Source organism: Podarcis filfolensis (assembly GCF_964270895.1).
Source record: "Podarcis filfolensis genome assembly, chromosome: 17".
NCBI lineage: Eukaryota > Metazoa > Chordata > Lepidosauria > Squamata > Lacertidae > Podarcis > Podarcis filfolensis.
Genome location: NC_139621.1, coordinates 30,636,291 through 30,656,706, shown reverse-complemented (window position 1 = coordinate 30,656,706; position 20,416 = coordinate 30,636,291). Strand labels below are relative to the sequence as shown.

General features: G+C 43.6%; 1 protein-coding gene and 1 long non-coding RNA gene across 2 annotated transcripts in view; both read right to left on the bottom strand.

Moving 5' to 3' along the window:
* The window catches only part of LOC310753143, a 254,263-nt gene that overhangs the window by 123,896 nt on the left and 109,951 nt on the right, over positions 1 to 20,416 (bottom strand). The gene's annotated exons all lie outside the window — the stretch shown is intronic.
* The window catches only part of LOC310752670 (neuronal acetylcholine receptor subunit alpha-7-like), a 112,379-nt gene that overhangs the window by 75,861 nt on the left and 16,102 nt on the right, over positions 1 to 20,416 (bottom strand). Inside the window, exon 2 of the mRNA XM_083593568.1 lies at positions 7,049 to 7,188. Within this exon, the coding sequence (XP_083449694.1) occupies positions 7,049 to 7,188 (140 nt within the window). The remainder of the gene's footprint in view (positions 1 to 7,048; positions 7,189 to 20,416) is intronic.

The following is a 20,416-nucleotide window of genomic DNA, read 5'->3' as shown; positions in this document are numbered from 1 at the left end:
TTCAGCTACCCCAAGACAAAACTCCCAATGGATGCTAAAGGAAATTTCCTTCTTGGGACTGACAGCAGTATTACCAAGGGCAAGTTTATCCCTCCCACCAATGGTGCACCCATGTTTTCTTTCTCCCATACGAATAAATAGCTGCCATTCACTCATATAAGGAAAAAACAAACAGGCCACAGCATCGGGCAGCTGTCCAGGCAACCCTGAGTCCATCCAGTGAACATCTAGGCCTTCAACCAAAGATCTACATCACTTGGTTTGGCTACCGCGGAATGTGTTGGGATGCCCTACTCCCCAGACTGCGTCAGGAATTTGCATCTAGCAAAAGTGACAGGAAGAGTAAGAGGCCAACCAAAACAAAAAGTCTATAAGGTTTGGAGAATCTTTAAAGAATATTTAGAAAACTATGGAATAAAAGGAAACATCTTGGCAGAATTAGACTGATCCCTGTGTTGTATAAATATAAGTTTGTAGGGAGGTAAAAATAAATTATATAAGAAACATGTAACTGTGTGGTATAAAGTAATGGATAGACAAAGTGCAGTGAGATTAATTGGAAGTCAGTTTTGAATTTCTTTTCTATAAATTTTATAATTGTGTTCAATACCAGGAGTATATATGATCATAATTATATTAATCTTATATCTTATAGTGTGGTGGTTTGTTTGATTTTTCTGTTATTTGTTTGTTTGTTTGATTGTATGTTTGTTTACTTGTATGTACGTCTGTTTTTCATAAATGTAATTATTTTAAATTAATAAAGATATATTTATAAAAAATAATAAAAAAGGAATTTGCGTCTTGTGTCCCGCCAGATGCGGTTGTGTTTCACCTGGGTGAAAACAATCTGATCATGCTGGTAAAAACAGTGATTACAGACTTGGAGTAACTCCATGCCATGCACCCTAACATTACCATCCTTTGGTCAGAACTTATTCCATGTTTGCAATGTTGGGGTGCCCTCAAACCATCCAGGCTGAATTACACGTTGGGAAAAAATTAACAGGGCTATCTGCTCGGCAATCTTGCGTCTTTGGGGCCGAGTCATGAAGCATCTGGACATTAAAACCTACAGAAGGGAACTTTTTAGGCCTGACAAAGTGCACCTTACCACCACAGGAAATGAACGCTGGTTGGACAACATCGGGCATGGCCTCCTGGAATGGTTGTTGGACTGCTAAGGGTTTTTATCAGGTGTAGGTAGTCTTGGCGGCAAGACCACAATTTTGTAGTCTCAAGTGGCGGTTATAGGCCTTGGGTGGAATCCTTTAGTCTATCTTCCCTAAATGGGAGGGGAGGGCATGAAGCGGTGACACACGCCTCCCCCCCTGTGGGGGCGATCCCAGGGTTCCCCGTTAAAGGGGTTGTTTTGAGGGGAGTCACTGGCCATACGCTGAAAGGTTATCAGTGCACTCCCCTGTGTTGCGGTGAAATGGGGGGCGGGCTCTCTGCTTAAACATATGTCTTCCAGAGCCAGCCCAATCCCCAGACAGATTGGATAAACTTGACGTGCCCCAGATCCCCAGCTGGGGACTGGGAGGAATGAACACCCAATGCCTAAGCCAAGGTCTTTTAATAAAGTTGTGGCCAGTTTTAATCCCATAACACGTCACAAGTCATTATTCCACCCGGGTGTTGCCTGGGGTTGGGGGGTCTCCACCTGGGCACGCAAATAGCTGCCATTCACTCATATAAGGAGAAAAACAAACAGCCTTGTGGACATCACAACACCCATGGGTGGCCAGGTTGGTGACCCCAACAGTTGGACTAACCCCACCCACCACTTTTGGCTATGGTTGGCCAGGCCTCTCCTACAGAGACTCCAAAGGAGGGGCATAATCTATCTCTGTGCATGTGGTAGCAATGCCTCTGCGAGTTCTCACAACACAGATATAATTCCTGCGCAAAATTATCAGAATGAAAGGCGATTGCCTAACTCTAGCAATAATAGTAACACCTGTTGAACTCTTCTGATGATTGCTAGGATTTTCAGAATGAAGAAATACTGTCACTGTGGGGGCAATGCAGAGAGCTGGGATTTTCTTCAGCTTATAACTCCCCAACTGTTGTTCTTTTCACAGCTGTGGTGATGTTCCAAGGGAAGGAGAGGTCTCGTTTGATAAATCAGCCCCACTGCAGATTTTGCTGATGCAGTTACTTTGCACAGACTTCTGGCATGGCAGGTAAGCTGTCCGCGCATTTGCCTGGCAAGTTTGGAAGGCAGTGCACGCAAGCTGTAATTATAGCTTTGCAAAAAAAAACCCCACAAAAAAACCCTCTAAGAACTGCATCTGATGAATCATTTATAGGAACACATGGCTCATCATTTCTTTCAACATACAAGATACTTCTGCGTAAAATGGTTAAAAAGCTTCATAATTAATCAACAAATTACTTGGGGAGCATCAGAGACATCTGCGCATTTCAGAGTCGTAGTTAGCATTCCGAAGTGACAAAGCCATGTGTTAACATTCTGGGAAACACCTAATGAAAGCCCCTCTGGTGCTCAATTACAATTAGATAGCAGACTGGTTAAGAGACAGGACTCAGGTGCACACAACACACACAGCAGAAGTCAAGTAATTCGACCAGCTTCTTCTGGAAAGGACACGCTAGCAGTCAATGTAATCCTGCTGTATGTGACACTGCCAGTTCTGATCCTTCGGACATGGTGAAACACATCCTTGAAAGGATAGTAAGGGATGGCAAGGGGCCGTCACTAGCCAAGCAAGTCCATATTGCTGGATTTCATTGTAAGCCAAGAATGAATGTGAAAAACTGCCTGGCTTTTCCTGGGACACTGGAATTCCCATACAGTAGTACCTTGGCTTAAGAACAGCTTAGTTTGTGAATAACTTGGATTAAGAACGCTGCAAACCTGGAAGTAGGTGTTTTGGTTTGTGAACTTTGCCTTGGAAGCAGAACATGTTTCGCTTCCTGTTGAGTGTGTTCCATTTGTAGATTGAGTCCCCCGCTGCTATGGGAAAGCACGCCTTGGTTTAAGAACACTTTGGTTTAAGAACAGACTTAATCCAGAACGGATTAAGTTCATAAACCAAGGTACCACTGTATTGCTGGCTGGCCATTGCAGCAGCAAACAAATAAAACATTGTTTATATGTGTGAAAAGCAATGAAGTGCTTTAAAGGGGGAGGGGAAAGGCATTATGACTACCCCGGCACTCTCTGACCTTCGCATTTATTAATTTTTCAATGGATATATTTCCTCCGATATGGGCCTCGAGGTGGTTTACATGACAACTACTAACAGCATAAGAAGCAAACACCTTAAGATAAGTGTTTTCTTCTACCTAAACCTAAGACACGGGAGACCTTTTCACCCAGCTGGGAATCCATCTTGAAACAAGAATGTCTCCAACTGTTTTGAGACACCAGTGGTATCTACAGAGCAAGGGCAGCCACACTGAGAGCCCTGCACCGAGTGTGGTGGGCTTATGATATTTTAGGGACTTCAACTAGAAACTCTCACGTAGAACACAATGACCTCGAGGGTATATAAGGTGGTCTCTCAGATAAGATAGTCCTAAGCTGTATAGCAGGGATGCTGGTGGCGCTGTCGGTTAAGAAGTGGGAGAGAACATTCCATGGGACTGAGCAATAGGCAGCTTTGTGGAACAGTCTGTTTCCTGAAAGTTACAGGAATCCTAGCAGTTTGGTCAGCTTATTTGGCTGAGCAATGGTGCTGATTGATTGATAGGAATCTCAATGACCTTTTGGGGCACGACTGCTCTGTGAAATAAAACCTTACCATTTGTGTGCCACGTCTCTGTTGCGACGTCGCCAGTGTCAAGAGTATTTATTATTTAGTGATATTGTAGCATTAGTGATATTGACACGGGTGGCACTGTGGTCTAAACCACAGAGCCTAGGAGCCTCGGCAGATCAGAAGGTCGGCGGTTCGAATCCCCGTGACGGGGTGAGCTCCCGTTTCTCGGTCCCTGCTCCTGCCAACCTAGCAGTTCGGAAGCACGTCAAGTGCAAGTAGATAAATAGGTACCGCTCTGGCAGGAAGGTAAACCGCGTTTCTATGCGCTGCTCTGGTTCGCCAGAAGTGGCTTAGTCATGCTGGCCACATGACCTGGAAGATGTACTCCGGCTCCCTCGGCCAATAAAGCGAGATGAGCACCGCAACCCCAGAGTCGTCCGCGACTGGACCTAATGGTCAGGGATCCCTTTACCTTTAAGCTGCATAGCACCTTAAATGTTAGCACCAAAAACCTTCACTGTGTTAACTCTTGTTATACCTACACGGGACTCATCTGTTGCTCAAATGTTTACAGGCATTCCCTCCAGTGATAGTGGCAGTTCCAAACCAGGTCTTGGATTTGCCCACCAGATCTGCGGCGACTCCTTTGGAGTCCATGTGAAAGCTGCAAACACTGAAACAGGAATTTAAAGGACCTGTTGACCCTGCATGCTATACGTGGATTTCTACGAGTGATCACAGCAAGAGACTTTATCGAGAGAACAGAACAACAGGGGCAAAGCAACTGCTTATATGTATTTCTAAAGGCCTAGGCCACTCCCACTCTCAACGTGATTGGCTGTCTAAACCCCCAAGCTGTGAATCTCAGTGCTTAAGAGCCAATGCCAGTAGACCAAACCCTGAAGATGCTATGTGATTGGATATCATGCATCGAATCAGAACACTGGGACTCAGAATCCTAGTCCAGACTCAAGCTCAGGCGAACACAGATCACTGAATATATAACAGCCCCTATGGCATCATCAAAACCATGCCGAGGCCTCAGAACCTGTTCTACCACTCCTCAGATACTTCTATAGGGCTGTAGTTAGAGCCCCATCTCCGCCAGAATATCTCAGAGATCTCTAGGTTCCTGAATAGTCCTGGGACTCAGCTATACTGCTGCAAATATAGCGATTTAAGTGCATTTTACAAGCACATTACATATTAAAGGTAAAGGATAAAGGGACCCCTGACCATTAGGTCCAGTCGTGACCAACTCTGGGATTGTGTGCTCATCTCGCTCTATAGGCCGAGGGAGCCGGCATTTGTCCGCAGACAGCTTCCGGGTCATGTGGCCAGCATGACTAAGCCGCTTCTGGCAAACCAGAGCAGCACACGGAAACGCCGTTTACCTTCCCACCGGAGCAGTACCTATTTATCTACTTGCACTTTGACGTGCTTTCGAACTGCTAGGTTGACAGGAGCTGGGACTGAGCAACGGGAGCTCACCCCGTTTGCGGGGATTCGAACCGCTGACCTTCTGACCGGCAAGTGCTAGGCTCTGTGGTTTAACCCACAGTGCCACCCGCATCCCTACATCACACATTACAAGCACATTATACAAATGTAACACTAGATGGCGATTGTGAGCTTATGGCAAATTCAACATATTTTTCAAAACGCTTTTTTAAAAAAGCATTTTCACATCGGGGGTTTTTTATGTGTGTCCAGAGTCCACTCTAGTTAGATGGTTGGGAGTAAACAGGACTTAGAGGCCTCTCTGCAGTGCCCCCTCCTAACCTGGAGGGGACCTTCTTTGCTGTCCCCCTCATCTTGCATCGTTGAATAGAGGCAAAGAGGAGAGGATCCTGTCTGGAAGCGTGTAGGTTGCAGAGAGGCCTCTGGGCCCTGGTTATGTCCTAATTACCTTGCAGGACCTAGAGGCTTTACTGATTCAAAATTAATTCAAGAATAAAATTGAATTAATTTCCAGACATCCAATGGCTATCTGCTCAATTAATTTTGGTGGGTTTTTTTAATCATTTGAAATTGGATATGGGGGCGGGGTTGATGTGTGACCATCCATCATTAATTCTCCCCACACCCAAAGTCACCCACCCCCACCTGCTGCTGCCACCACTATTCAAGATCACCAGTCTCCCCGCTTTAACTTTGGGTTAATTAAAGCGCAATTAGTGTCACCCAGCCCCAGAGATTCCGTGCTAACAACCATTAGAAGCAAACTGACAAAATCAGTTTTGACAGGCAAAATTATCCGCGTGTAATTCTCTTGTGGTTAAAAGCTTTCTAGTGACAGCACCCACAAAGAGTCAGATGTAGAAGATTCTTTGGAATGTTTGAAATAGTTGTTTTTACACCAATCGTCTTATTACTTTATTCTTTCCTTAAGGTATTTGTTTTTACAATCAAGTGGTGTATAAATTTTATGAAATAAATCTGCAACATTCTCTCTCTTAGTTGTGCCGTATTTTTATGACTACAGAACACTGGGTGCTTTTGGAGGGGGGGAAGAATTTGAGTTTTAAAAGAAATAAAAACGTGTTACTATCTCACACATTCTCATTTGGGTTTACTTTAAAAGCTAAGCTGCTACAAAGCCACACGGAAAGGCCCTCAAAAGAAAGGCTGGATGCGGAATGATCAGAACAAGGGTAGTCAGTGCAGAGCCAGTGTGGTGTAGTGGTTAAGAGCGGTAGATTCGTAATCTGGTGAACCGGGTTCGCATCCCCGCTCCTCCACATGCAGCTGCTGGATGACCTTGGGCTAGTCACACTTCTCTGAAGTCTCTCAGCCCCACTCACCTCACAGAGTGTTTGTTGTGGGGGAGGAAGGGAAAGGAGAATGTTAGCCGCTTTGAGACTCCTTCGGGTAGTGATAAAGCGGGATGTCAAATCCAAACTCTCTCAGTACGCTCTGAATATTTTGGAATACAACTCTCATCAGCCCCATTCAGCGTGTGCCAGTTAATCATGGTGGGAGTGGTAGTCCAAAATATCTGGAGGGCACCGTGTTGAGTTGACTATTCCTTAATTAAAGAATAACATTACCACTTGGGCTCATCAATTTTTAAAAAACATTATTAAAATCCCACTCCAAATGTTAACAAGATTGGACAGACTGCAATAAAGTTATATATTTGCCTTTATTTAACTATCTTGTTTTAGAATAAGGTGGTTGAAATGTGTTCTGGGATAACTTACATATTTTAACAGGTCTGCAGAGAGATCCTTGTTCACCTGGATCAACAATGCTCTACACACGACTGATTTTTAATTTGTTTTACTTAAGAGCTGCTAAGGAACAGGAAGCCAACTTACCACGTCAATTATCTGCAGCAATGACAGTTGCAGCTCCACGACGAGGGGCTGTGAGTCATTTACTACCGGCCGTTCTAAGCTGTTATAGTTCTTCAGTAATTCTCGGTAGAGCCGTCTTTGGTTTTCACCTTGCTGGGAGACTATGGGAAGAAGAAAAAAGCACCGTAAGAGAGCATCTTAATTATGACACAGTGTTTTTCAGTCTTCTGGGTGTATATCAACAAAACTAGGTTCAAATCACTGGTCAGTTCTGTTACTTGGGAATGACTCATGTCAGGAGTGGACCCAGTAATCAGAAATCACTGCTTACACCAACTTTATCTTGGATAAATTCTTGATATTTCGAGATGTTCACACACACACTGACATTGTAACTCTGTTTTGTGGACAACAAATCTGGGTTCTGCAAGCCCTTAAGGTAGCTAAGATACTGCAAGGACAAACATCTATTGCCCAGTAGTTTGAAGATCTCGCTGCCCTTTCTACATCTGAATGTGTGGCTTACAGTCGTAAATTTCAGTTAGATGTATTTTTGGACTGCCTATATTAATTTTTATGTTTAAAACAGGATTCACAGAATATTTATCTTGTTAACATCAGCTGGCAATGCCAGCATAATTTCCACGCAGGTCAGAGTCCTCTTTTTCTGGTGATGCTTATGAGGTCACCATGTTGGAGTGAGAGTGAAATACAGATGTAATTTTAATTCTTGAAGCATAGATGACTTCAGCTTAGCAGAAAAAGACTCCATGCAACTCTTTGAAAATCCCTTTATTTGTGTGGATGGCAGAGCTCAGCTCTGTCTGTTTTGCGCAAAGTTCATTAAACGAAACTACACTGTGCACTCATTTGAGGAAATAACACACGCATCATCCTTTCTGTACTTGAGAACAAGTAAAGTGAGCATTACATTTTATTAGACTTCAACGCCGCTTAACAATTCCAAATGTTTAGCGAGGCATGTCTTATCAAGCTGTACGTTATTGCAAACTTTCTCCAGGGAGTGGGGAAACATGAGAATGTTCTTCGCTATTGCTGCTGTTTGCGTAGATTTCGTGTCACCTGCTTTATGAACTGAAGGAGCTGTCACTTGTTCTCACAGTAAAGAGAAAAGCTTGTTTACCCCACCTATGGTTTTTAGCATAACAAAGGGTGTTTTGTATCTGTCTGTTTGCATCCAGATTTAATTTTTCTCAATATAATATTATGCAGATTCCTATGCAAGCAGAGAGGATGGGTTCCTGGCAAGTCACCAAGGCAGCTGTTGGTGTCGTACATGGTTAGCCTATCTAATCAAGCTATCTGTTGTTCTTCTTGAGATATAGCCCCTGAGCAAAAGTAGATGTGGAACCAAGAAAATGTGCTGCGGGGACAAGAAAGAAACCCGAAGTAAAAAAAGGACAAAAGGACAATTACAGAGTAACAACTGAAAAGTTATACGGACACAAATGTGCACACGTATACAAGCTCTCAAGTTCTCCAATAATGCACCACACAGATGCAGATTCCATGCGGTGCAATCTGTATACCATCCAATTAACACAACTCAGGGTAGAGCTACACAGATAGGTGCAGATTGTATTTTCAGCGGCTCCCACTAGCTATTATGGGGTAATTTTAACACCCTGTAATCTGGGCCAGACATGAGAAAGGGATGTCAAGGTCCACAAGAGGTATTCAGGGGGGTTGTTGCAGTGCAAACGCATTGGTGGAGCCAATTTGACACTTCTGCTGTTGTGCTTGCACTATGACAACCTCCATGCCTCCTCAACCCTCACCCTCACTTTTGGTAGGCAACAGAGATCCATTCCTGGGAAGCTAGTGGAGTGGCTCTATCCCACTTTGTGGGTAGCTTTTCTGCTTGAGGCACCTGGAAGTAAGCAGGGATGGTTGTGTCACAGACAGGGGTGCCAACTTGAATAAAATATTGGTGGGCCAAGTAAGCTGATGCACACCATTTGAATGGCAATGCCCATCAACTTTGGGGGATCCCAGCCCCTTCAAATATTTTATCAGACAGGGTGAAGGGACCTTGGCTCCTAGGAGTTGGTTCCTATGATCACAGATGGTAAATAATGATTGGCAAGTGAAGCAATGATGAGACGTTATTATAATCCACCTAAGGTCTAAATACTAAGTGTTACTGTCTTCTTAAATTATAAACAGCAGTGCAGGGAGAGTGTCTATTTACGGATATGTTTCTAGGGTTTATATTGCATCCTTCATTGTGAAGTGATCCTGGTGGAGATCACAACAGTATAAAATACAACGCAACAACATATAGCTAAAAGCAGTACATTCATTTGACATTTGTAATGCCTGACGTATTCAGAAGTCTATCCAAAGGCCTGGAGGGAGAATAGAGAGCTATCTTCGACTGGTGTAAAAATTAGACTAAAATAGGCACCAGCCAAACGACAGCCAGGGTGCCATTGCTGAGTAGGTCCCCCAGCAAGTCATTTATCACCTGACCTCAGTTAGCATTGACATTGCCAGGAGAGCCAGCTAACCTCAAAGTTTGAGCATGGCAATATGGAAATATTTTAAGTTACCAACCCTTCTGGACTACTGCACACACTTTGAATTTTGAGAAAGTGATGAGGGCACAAGTCACAAAATAGCTACCATGGGGGCATAGCATAACACAACATGGCTACCATGTGGGTATGACATAATACAAAATTAAACAGAGGGAGCTGTCATTCCTGCTTTTCCACCCACCCTGCTCCAAACAATCTCAGACTTTCCATGTCCTGATTATGGAGATTCCACAATATTGTTAGAATTCCTGCTCCACGATTGCAGTCATAGGATTGTTGTCTATCATATGACGGTGTATGTTTTGACTCCACAGAGTGGGAAGTGACGGAGACAGGATGTTTTTGTTACTGTATTCCGTGAAGTGTGACTATTGTCCTTTGTTCTCTCTCTTTGCTGTCTGATGCTAGAGAGAGAGGGAGCCATGTTGCAGTGCTCCGTATGTGTTTATATGTAAATAAAGTAGATTAGCCCAAATGCTGAGTTGCTGAGGTCTGTCACGCAAGCTGCAAAGACTCTGCAGATCCTTAAGTGTGCCGATGTCTGTTGGCATTGGTCGCTGTGATGTTCGGGCAGAAGAAAGCTTTTGAAGCTCACGAAGAAACGACCAGGAGGGAGAGAACAGGCCAGTCAGGCATGTGTCTCTACCAGGGTCCTACTTGAGTGTAGGATGAGCTCCTGACAGATTTCTCTCACATACACAATGATGCTGTGGCTATCCAATAACAAAAGGGAATGTTCCCTAGAAAAATATACAAGGTGGACACACACTAGAGAATGGACCTTTGTGGCCAGAGGCACCATCTTGCACACAACACACATGTGACATTGTAAAGTTGGGAGATCAAGCCCAGCATGGCACAGCTGCAATGGTCAGTGGCTCCTCCTTTCTCGAGCTCAAAAGACGCCCACACCACACTCGGTTTCCTCCAGCCCCTCAACATTGAGGGGGCCCGACCCCCTGCCAAATGATATTGAGGAACAACAGTCAGTGCTGGTAAACCAGCTGGATCTGAAAAAGAATCTCTACACTACTGCGGCAACCTGGGCCTCCGTTACAGGGTCAAATCAAGGAGTACCCCCAGACAACTTTCCTGATCATTCAGGTGGACTGGAACCCCATCTAGAACAGGTAGGCTGCCTTCCTATTTCCTGGATTGGGAAACCACCAGTTCAGAGCACCTCCTTCTCTTCAAGATTCAGCTTCCTCAAATTCTTTACTGCCTCCAGTAACTGACCTTTTTATTAGTGGTAATATTGTCCTCTTCTGTCACACCATACTCTGACTATGCTCTCTTCCCTAACAGAGATAGCTTTCAGACTGGAACTCTTTAGTGCTCCTAAACTGAAGCATTACTTTTCCACAATTAGCCAAGAGTGGAATTAAAATAGAGATTCCACACAGCACTTAATACAATGTTATATTACCGAGCAGTGCCTTTTCTCCATGGGCAAGATCTCTCTATAATGTTTAGCCACAAGGAAGGCCCATTCAGCAAATATTCTTTCTGATGTTAATTAAAACCCTGCTTGTTTTATTGGTTCCTGTTGAGTGTGGCAGTGAGATTGCTAGTGAATATTGTGTCAATTGCCTCTTGAATAATCTCTCTTGATCACCTCAGTGTCAGCTTCTGTTTTCACTGGAAGGAGAGGCTTTAATTACTGTTTGCCTCTCATTGCTATTTTTCATTCACTTTTATAGCAAAATGGTGCTATAAAATGAATGGGGGGGATATGGAAGGAACAGAAACTGACATTGGTGGGGCAGCACCCCATTTGGCCGAATGGACTAGCCTCCACTGTTGGAAGCCCTGTGCAATGCTAAATTTTGGAAGACACTGTGCTGATGTTGTTGGTGGCAAGGAAAAATAAAATAGGTATAAAAGGATACTACCTGGATGCTAAGAGTTTGGGGCAAGTACTCTTTGGTGAGAGAACCTCAGCAGAGATTTAAAATCACAATATATGCAGCAAAGTAAAGCATGAAAATAGGTCTGTTAGACCTTTAAAATATGCCTTTCTAAGATCTTTCCAAAGTTCTCCTCTTCCTATAGCATAGAAAAAGAACACACATTTGGGAAGTAAAAAAAATTGGTTTACTTACAAACTCTCCAAAAGGTCAGCTTCATGTGCTTTTCCATGCATCAATCAGAAAACTCAGACAGTAGAACTTGGCTAAGTTCCGAAATTATTGGTATAGGAACTCAAAAGAAGCTTGTTAGAGCCATGAGGTCTGAGCCTGAAGTAACCAGCTCAGACTTCTTTACACACTGAGCTTCTCAGGTAGACCGAGGTACATTAGGCTTGATTACTTTCCTCCCAAGGTAGGGGGCAGCGACCTGGCTAAGCCTAGCACCGCAGCTTACTCTATGGCTTTAACTCCTTTATGCATGTTGGTTATATGAGGCTGTTACACTGATGTAACAGAAGTCCCAATTCACTCAGTTAGCTTTACTTCCAAGTAAGTGTGCAGAGGATTGAAGTTCCTGTACTGGGGCAATAAAGAAGCAACCCACCTATTCTCTTTTTTGGAGTCTCATTCACACCCACTGAAACCACTGGAATATGAGGATAGCAAGCTTATAGCCTAAATGGCCTTCCCAACATTGCAGGACGCTTCAATTCCTTTGGCAGAGATTTGCAAGGCAGACGGCTTGCTTGGTATATTTTGCAGATTTCCGAGAACATAAAGCGTGCTACCGCCATATGCCATTTAATCCCCGCAGATATAAATGTGTCCCGTCTGCTTTCGTTCCTTAGTGCAGTCAGCATTATGGCATTTGCCAACAACAGCAAGCACTTGTATAAAATATACTTAACACCGAGTTTAGAACACAAAAAGCGGCAATATATATGCTTTCCGAAATGATACAGCTCTGATACCAGTTTCATCAGATCTCGCCAAAGTGTCTTGCTCTGTATTTCGGTATTCCTCATCTTTGGGCATCCTGTTTACTTATGGAAACAATCTGTTTTGATACAACCTTCATACTTATTTCTTTGTTAAATCTAACATTCAGGTCCCACTGGGTGTTTATGGAGCAACAACCAACCAAATTTATTTCTGGATATTAAAGCCTCAATATTTGGCAAAGCAAAAGCTGGTCTGACTGAGAACTGATTCTCAGGTCACCTGAGGCCTGTACTAAAGGCACAGGTCCAATGCAGATGACATGGACAATAACACAACCCCCACCCCCTGCAAAAAAGCGGGGGAATAACACAGGATGTTATATAGAAAGAAGAAGAGTGGGAAAATGTGACGGGAATATGCTTCAGCTACTCTAGTGCAGAGGGTTGTTAACTGTCAGGGAAAAAAACTTGTGATATAAATCAAAATGCACACCAGTATTACAATCCCTGAATTACCTGCAGAATAGGCTGCAATACAGAATGTGCCAGTTTTCTTTCTCCCAGGTGAATGATTACCTTCCATGAAGACTTCCAAGCTGATTAACAATATGGAAGACAGCAACTTCCCTCAGATAAAAGCTAAAATATATTAGCAATTCCTTTAGATTAGAAGTCGCGTCTTTATCACTACCCTAAGGAGTCTCAAAGCGGCTAACAATCTCCTTTCCCTTCCTCCCCCACAACAAACACTCTGTGAGGTGAGTGAGGCTGAGAGACTTCAAAGAAGTGTGACTAGCCCAAGGTCACCCAGCAGCTGCATGTGGAGGAGCGGGGAAGCGAACCCAGTTCACCAGATTACGAGTCCACTGCTCTTAACCACTACACCATACTGGCTCTGCGCCCACTGTGACCAAACTGGTCATGCTCCCCAAAATCTGCTCTGTCTAAGTAAGTCTCCAGTCTAGATGATAGGTAAGTCAGGGCAGATGAGTCCAGATTCTCAAGCACATGTGTAATAAGATCCCATTGTAGGTTCTTGGCTGTGACAGTGGGAGTGGGAGGGATATACACATTGAACAATAGCATTTCCTGGCTCTCTAGCACTATCTTCTTTACTAGTAATTTACAGCTAGCATTTGTCGACAGGATATGTTCACTTTTTATATGGGGAGCCACTAGGGTTAACAATCCACCCAAAGGCCTACCTTTCTTGTGGCTTTTGGTTGCCGGAACAGAAAAGCCATTAAAACCTGCAAATTCGATGTCATGTGACGACCAGGTTTCTTGTAAACAGACTATATCATGTGCCCTTATTAACTTTGTGAAATCAGGGAGACAAAGCTTAGAAAACCACCCTGCCAGCCTAAGTAAGTGAGGTTAGGACTGCAGCCTTAATTGCGGTAGTTTTTGTATTGTTGACTGACCCAGTTTTCTGGCATTAGGCTTATCCAGAAATAGTCAAGGTTAACCATTGTATTTAACAAAAAAGCAAAATATGATGATGTGAAGGACTGTCAGGGTGTATAAGGAACATAGCCGAAAGTTGCTACTTGCAAGCTACTATGCAAATGCAAAGCGTTTTGTTTTTTTCAAAGCTCCTTGCATGCATTCAGAGTTGGCTCAGCCCCAGCCTTGAGGACGGTGCCCTTTCTAAACAGTTGAGTTGGCTTCAAGACATAACAGGATACGATGCTTTGCATGCTAGTCCTTTTTTCCTCCTCCCAGGAGAAAACATGACATTTAAAGGGGACCTCCCACTCTGAAGGGGAAAGGGGGCAAAAATGAATGGCTTGCCCTCATTAGAAAATGGAGCGCTCCTTTGGCACCAGCTGGGATGGAGTGATTTGGTGTCATGCGCAGGTGTACAATTTGGAGGGTGGCAGTCTTCCCTCTTCTGTTTGTTCCCCCCACTCTTGTCTCACTCCATCATTGGGAAGACCCACAGCTCTGTTTACTGTGAAGTAATAAGGGTAACCCTAGCCAATGCCTTTGAAACACTTATTTATCTATACCTGTATTTATATCTATACACACACATACTCAGCTGGATTGTAAATATGCACTGGGAAAGCATAAAAAGGCCCACAGGAATAGCTCAGTTAGTAGAGCATGAGACTTTTAATCCCAGGGTCATGGGTTCAAGCTCTACATTGGGCAAAAGATTGGGCGGGGGTTATAATAATAATAATAATTTATTATTTATACCCCGCCCATCTGGCTGGGTTTCCCCAGCCACTCTGGGCAGCTTCCAACAAAACACTAAAATACAATAACCTATTAAACATCAAGGTTGGCCTTGATGATCTTCATCATCCCTTCCAACTCCAGGAATCTATGATTCTATGTGATCCATAATTCAGCTTGCCAACCACAGTTAATGAAATGGCAGTTTGTGTACTGTATGGTATATCCGTACCCATGGTACACTGCCAATGTAATGTAGCACAGATTAGAGTGGTGCTCTCAAAAACTTGGGTCACGCTTGCGAAAAAAATGGCCTTGAGGTATTATTGGCCACTTTCACAAGTCACGTTAAACTACAGTTTAGTGGGACATGTGTGAGTTGCAACATGCCCTCAGCTCTCAAGTTTCCTCTTTCTCTTCCCACACAACTAAAAGGGAAAGCTTAGCTTTCCGTTAGCTGCCATGTGCAATGTCATTTGAGCCTGGACTGTGGTCAACGCTATTGAGGGTTAGTTTCCACTTCTAAAACCATGGTTTGAAGTTGGTATGTTTGAAATGATCCATAGTTTGTCGTACCAGATGGCATGTCTGACCACAGTTGAGGAAAAAGAAAAAGCTTCTGAACGCTGCCTCACAAAAGTGCACAGGAGAAGAGATAGCACAGTTTAGTATGACTTGTGGATGTGACCAGTGTAATACCTTGTCCCAAGATACATTTCTTCTGGCTGTGAAACTGATATAAGAAGGGAGAGGGGAAAAGGAGGCCAGTGATCAGTGTGTGTGTGTGTGTGTGTGTGTGAGAGAGAGAGAGAGAGAGAGAGAGAGAGAGAGAGAGAGAGAGAGAGAGATTCATACATGGAAAATTATCCTACCATATATACTTATGATTTTCAAAAAGCTGCCATTTGTTCTGTTGTTTTTGTAACCCATTTTGGTTTTTAACTCATTGAAAACTGGGACGTATACGGCATATAGAAAACAAGTAATTACAAAGTGCTTTGAGTGACTGAAGAAGATAATAGGGTAAAGATCAAACCTGAGCTAATGGGAGAATGAATGATGAAGAGACTGATTTTAAAATGAATATACAGAGGGTAAAATAGGAACCGGATGTAGCAGCACGGTTTGTATCCAGGAAGCTGCGGAAAGCACCGCTGATTTCTGTTGCTATTCTGAATGTTCCACTAATGAGGATAATGCTGGGGCGAGCCTGGATTAAAGAGTTTTGATCCAGATCTGGCAATAATGCTCCCACTGTTCTGTTGACAGGCACTTAGGAATGAAACATCAGGCTGCAAACATACTTTATGTTCCTCTTCCGGTAGAGTTATCATTGCATCTGGAATGATGGAATAATATATTTCATGGTGTTTCTTTTCTGCGCAATAGATATCAACATACCCAGATCTAGCTACACACGTTTCTTTTATTGGGACAGATAGCAGTTTCTCGTATTAGAGAAGTTTTCCTTAGGAAAATAGAGCAAGGGGAAGGATTATTCCTACCCAGTCTCCCCTCAGCATTCACCCAGGCTGTGGACAGCAGGATAACACTTTCTGAATTTTTAAAGAAAAACTTTTTTTTAAGGGGGAGCGGAGACAGACTGCAACCCCCAGACCAGCTCGTATCAAATCCACTTGACTGTGGGTTGTGAAGTGAACCATTCAATTCAATCCATAATCCATCCATAACAGAGCAGCAGATCAGACCACTTTAGACTCCAAGTATGACAGATTCCTTTTCCATCCCTGTACACCCCTAAAGTTGCTGGGCTTGAGGCACATCTCCTTGTTGCTCATTCTCTCTCCTCTCATCCAGTAGTGATGTATGGAAGTGAGAGCTGGACCATAAAGAAGGCTGATTGCCAAAGAATTGAATTATGGTGCTGGAGGAGACTCTTGAGAGTCCCATGGACTGCAAGGAGATCAAACCTATCCATTCTGAAGGAAATCAGCCCGGAAAGCTCACTGGAAGGACAGATCCTGAAGCTGAGACTCCAATATTTTGGCCACCTCATGAGAAGAGAAGACTCCCTGGAAAAGACCCTGATGTTAGGAAAGATTGAGGGCACAAGGAGAAGGGGACGACAGAGGACGAGATGGTTGGACAGTGTTCTCAAAGCTACAAGCATGAGTTTGACCTAACTGCCGGAGGCAGTGGAAGACAGGAGTGCCTGGTGTGCTCTGGTCCATGGGGTCACGAAGAGTCGGACACGACTAAATGGCTAAACAACAACAACAACACTCTCCTAGTTTCCCGTTACCTTTCACATTGCTGGTCATTTAACCCTGGAATTAATTTCTTCCTTTCTTTTGGGCTACAGGCAGAGTTCTTAGCTATGGAAATGAGTGCTGTCTGGCAGAAGTGCTTGAAGGAAATAAAAATATGAGGGATCAGAACTTCGTTAAGAAGATAAGGCTCTGAGGACCACGTTATTTCTAGGAGGAATGACATCTGTGAAGAAACCCCCAGCTGAAGTTTAATATATTACTTTAAAAACAAATCTGTACAAAAAGTCATGACTTCATTTGTCTGATCCATAAATCTGCTGCCTGAAGAGGAAGAACAAAGCAGGGATGTGACTGGAGCCTGGGAAGAAGATTTCAAAGTACTTAGGCATTTTGCTAACAAGAAAAAAGAAGTAGTTGAGCAAATTGGCACGCTAGTTTTTTCAGTCATATTCTAAATTACCTCCCGTAACTGTTGTCCAAATTGTTCCCTGGCAGGTTTTCGTTTATTTCTTTGGCACTCGTCCAAAAGCATAGCTATTCTTAAGTAGTTAAGGTTTGCAGTCCTACACACTTATCTTGGGAGGAATTATCATTTAACTCAACAGGACTTATTTGTTTATGAGTAGAGCTCCATAGATTGCAGTGCAAATCTACGTGTCTGAAATGCATCACTTCAAAGCACAGAGCATTGGAATCAAACTCTATATATGCATGTATGTGGGATCAGGTAGCCAGTGTGGTGCAGTGGTTAGAGTGTTGAACTGGGACCTGGGAGATCAGGGTTCAAATCCCCACTCAGCCATGAAGCTTTGGCCTTGGGCCAGTCACAATCTCACAGGGTTGTTGTGAAGAGATAATAGAGAGGGAGGAGACCCTATGCACACCAGCTTGAGTTCCTTGGGGGGAAAGTGGATTATGAATGTTATAAATAAATAAATATTGTTCCTTCATTACAATCGACCAGACAGAAAATAAGCATGTTGGGGGGCATGGTTGGGCTAGGATATTGTCCCCCAGCAAACTTTTTCAGCAGGGGGCCAGTCCACTGTCCCTCAGATCTTGTGTGGAGCTGGACTATATTTTTTTGGGGGGGGGTGAACGAATTCCTATGCCCCACAAATAACCCTGAGATGCATTTTAAATAAAAGGACACATTCTACTCATGTAAAAACACGCTGATTCCCAGACCATCCAAGGGCTGGATTTAGAAGGTGATTGGGCCGGATCTGGGCCCCGGGCCTTAGTTTGCCTACCCATGCCTAACATCTAAGGATGGTTTACAACAGAGGTGAGGAACCTTTCTGCATTCCTTTATAGGCAACCTTGTAAGGGCTACAGAGCCATTGTGAGTAGGGCCAGAAGTGAACAGAATACATATAAATTTTGCTTTTGTACAGCAGGATAGGTTCTACTCACAGAAATAAATAAATAAATAAAAGAAAGAGGTGTCATCAGAGTTCAAAGACACATTCCAACCGGGCAAAATCCAAGCCTTTGTGATTCCTGAATATGAAACCTGCAACATAGATATGTTCTGTTATCATCATCCCTTAAGAAAAATATCTTACTGTCATCTAGTGGGCTTTCATCCTTTTTGTATCCACTTTCTATTCTGTCATTTACTTGTCTTCAGGGTGAATGTCACTGTGGTTTAGGTGACCTTTTTTTAACCTGGTTTCAAAATGTACAGGGCGAAATCATCTGTCATCTCTCAACTACCTTGTAAGACTGAAACTTGCATTTAAAAATACATCTCTATCCTAACCCACAAGCTATGTCATCTTCGTTCCTTTCCTTGCGCTTCTTTCAAATAAGATTGACATGAGAAGAATGATTCTTTTTTGTAAAGTCAGATTCTACCTATCTACATAATGTTCTTTTAAAATATTCATAACTCTGATCATTCCCCATCCTACCTCACCTGGACCGTACAAAATGGAATGTTCTCCTGATCAAAGAATAAATTAAAAATCACTCAAGTTCCGGCTACATGGAGAAAGCAACAGGCTCAGGCTTTGAAAAGACACTGGCAAATGTAATTTTTGAGGAGGTAGTTTCCGTGGTGTTCATGAGATATGTTACCTCTTGAAAACAGAAAAGGCCTCCTAGTGCCAATTCACAAGTCTTGCTTCCCACCATGAAGTGAGCATCTGCTAATCACAGTGGATATACTGGTGCTAACTGTTCATAGGCTCGATGGATAATTATGGACTTCAGTGAGTGGCATAGCCAAAATGAGCATCATGGTCAAAATGGGTTCCTTCTGTGCAGATGACTACCTGAAAATTGTATTGTATATTCCATGCCAGTGTTTGGAGCTCAGCTCCATATTCCATGACTGTTTATATTTCCTGTACTTTTGTACAACAGGCTAGTTTCCAGAGAAAAGCAAGGACACATTCCAACACTTTAAAATATTCAGAAGTGGCAATCCACATGGGGCTGTCCTTCAAGACAGTCAGGAAGCTGTAGCTAGTGCAAAATATGACTGCCAGACTGGTGAGTGGGACAGCATAATGGGGCCATGTGTCACTAATCCTGAGCTTGGATAGCTCAATTGGTAGAGCATGATACTCTCAACTGTGGGGCTGGAGCCCCACGTTGGGTAAGAGATTCCTGCATTGGTTGAACTAGAGGACCCTCATGGTCCCTTCCAACGCTACAGTTCTATGATTCTGTGAAAGCACTCCACTGGCTGTCAAGGAGTTACTGTGTCCAACTGAAGGGTTAATACTGTCAACATGCAGAGGGCCGGGAGGCCAGCTAGCTAGCCCCAGCTGAGCCATTCCCTTCCAGTCGTCCCACTGTGAAGACCATCGGCCTCTGCCCAATGTAAATCAGCGACCCGGGCTTCAAAGCCAGGGCACACTATCAGCAGAGCGAACTGCGTGCACAGAATAGGCGTGAGGCTTGTGGAAGCATACTACAACTACAGATTTATTAATCATAAATCAGGACAAAGAAACATGTTGTCTCTCTCTCCCTCTCTCGTCGTCTCAGAGAGAACAGGAAAAGCAAAAGCTATACACAACGGAAGTTCCCAGCAAGCTGTGCTGGAATGTAAACAGACATGTGACACGCAACAATTCCACACGTCTGCTCCTTAAGGTGGAATGGAAATGTCAACAAATACTAGCATACAAAGCTCTAAGGGGCTTGGGACTCAGAAATACATGAAAGATCGCCTCCTCCAATATCAGCCATATAGATGGTGCCACCCAGCCAGTTGGAACCCATGACAGGGGTTTCTCACTGGTGGCTCCCCTCATATAGAACGCCCCCCATAGTGAGGTGCACCTGTCTTCATCGTCATTAGTTTCAAACCTTATGTCTGGCATTCACCACAGCCAAGGTTTGAAATTCAGCCTTGGGGATTTTAAACTTGGCTTACAGCACTGCTGTTTGATGGACAAATAAAGCCATTTGTTAGAAGGTAGTTCTGGAATGTATTGCCCCATACAATACAGTAAATCAGCTGGCCATTTTTTCTCATGGCTTCTTATCAGCTCCATGCTCAAGTCCTCTTCCCGCAATCATTTCCTGTGTAAATAGCACCATGCTT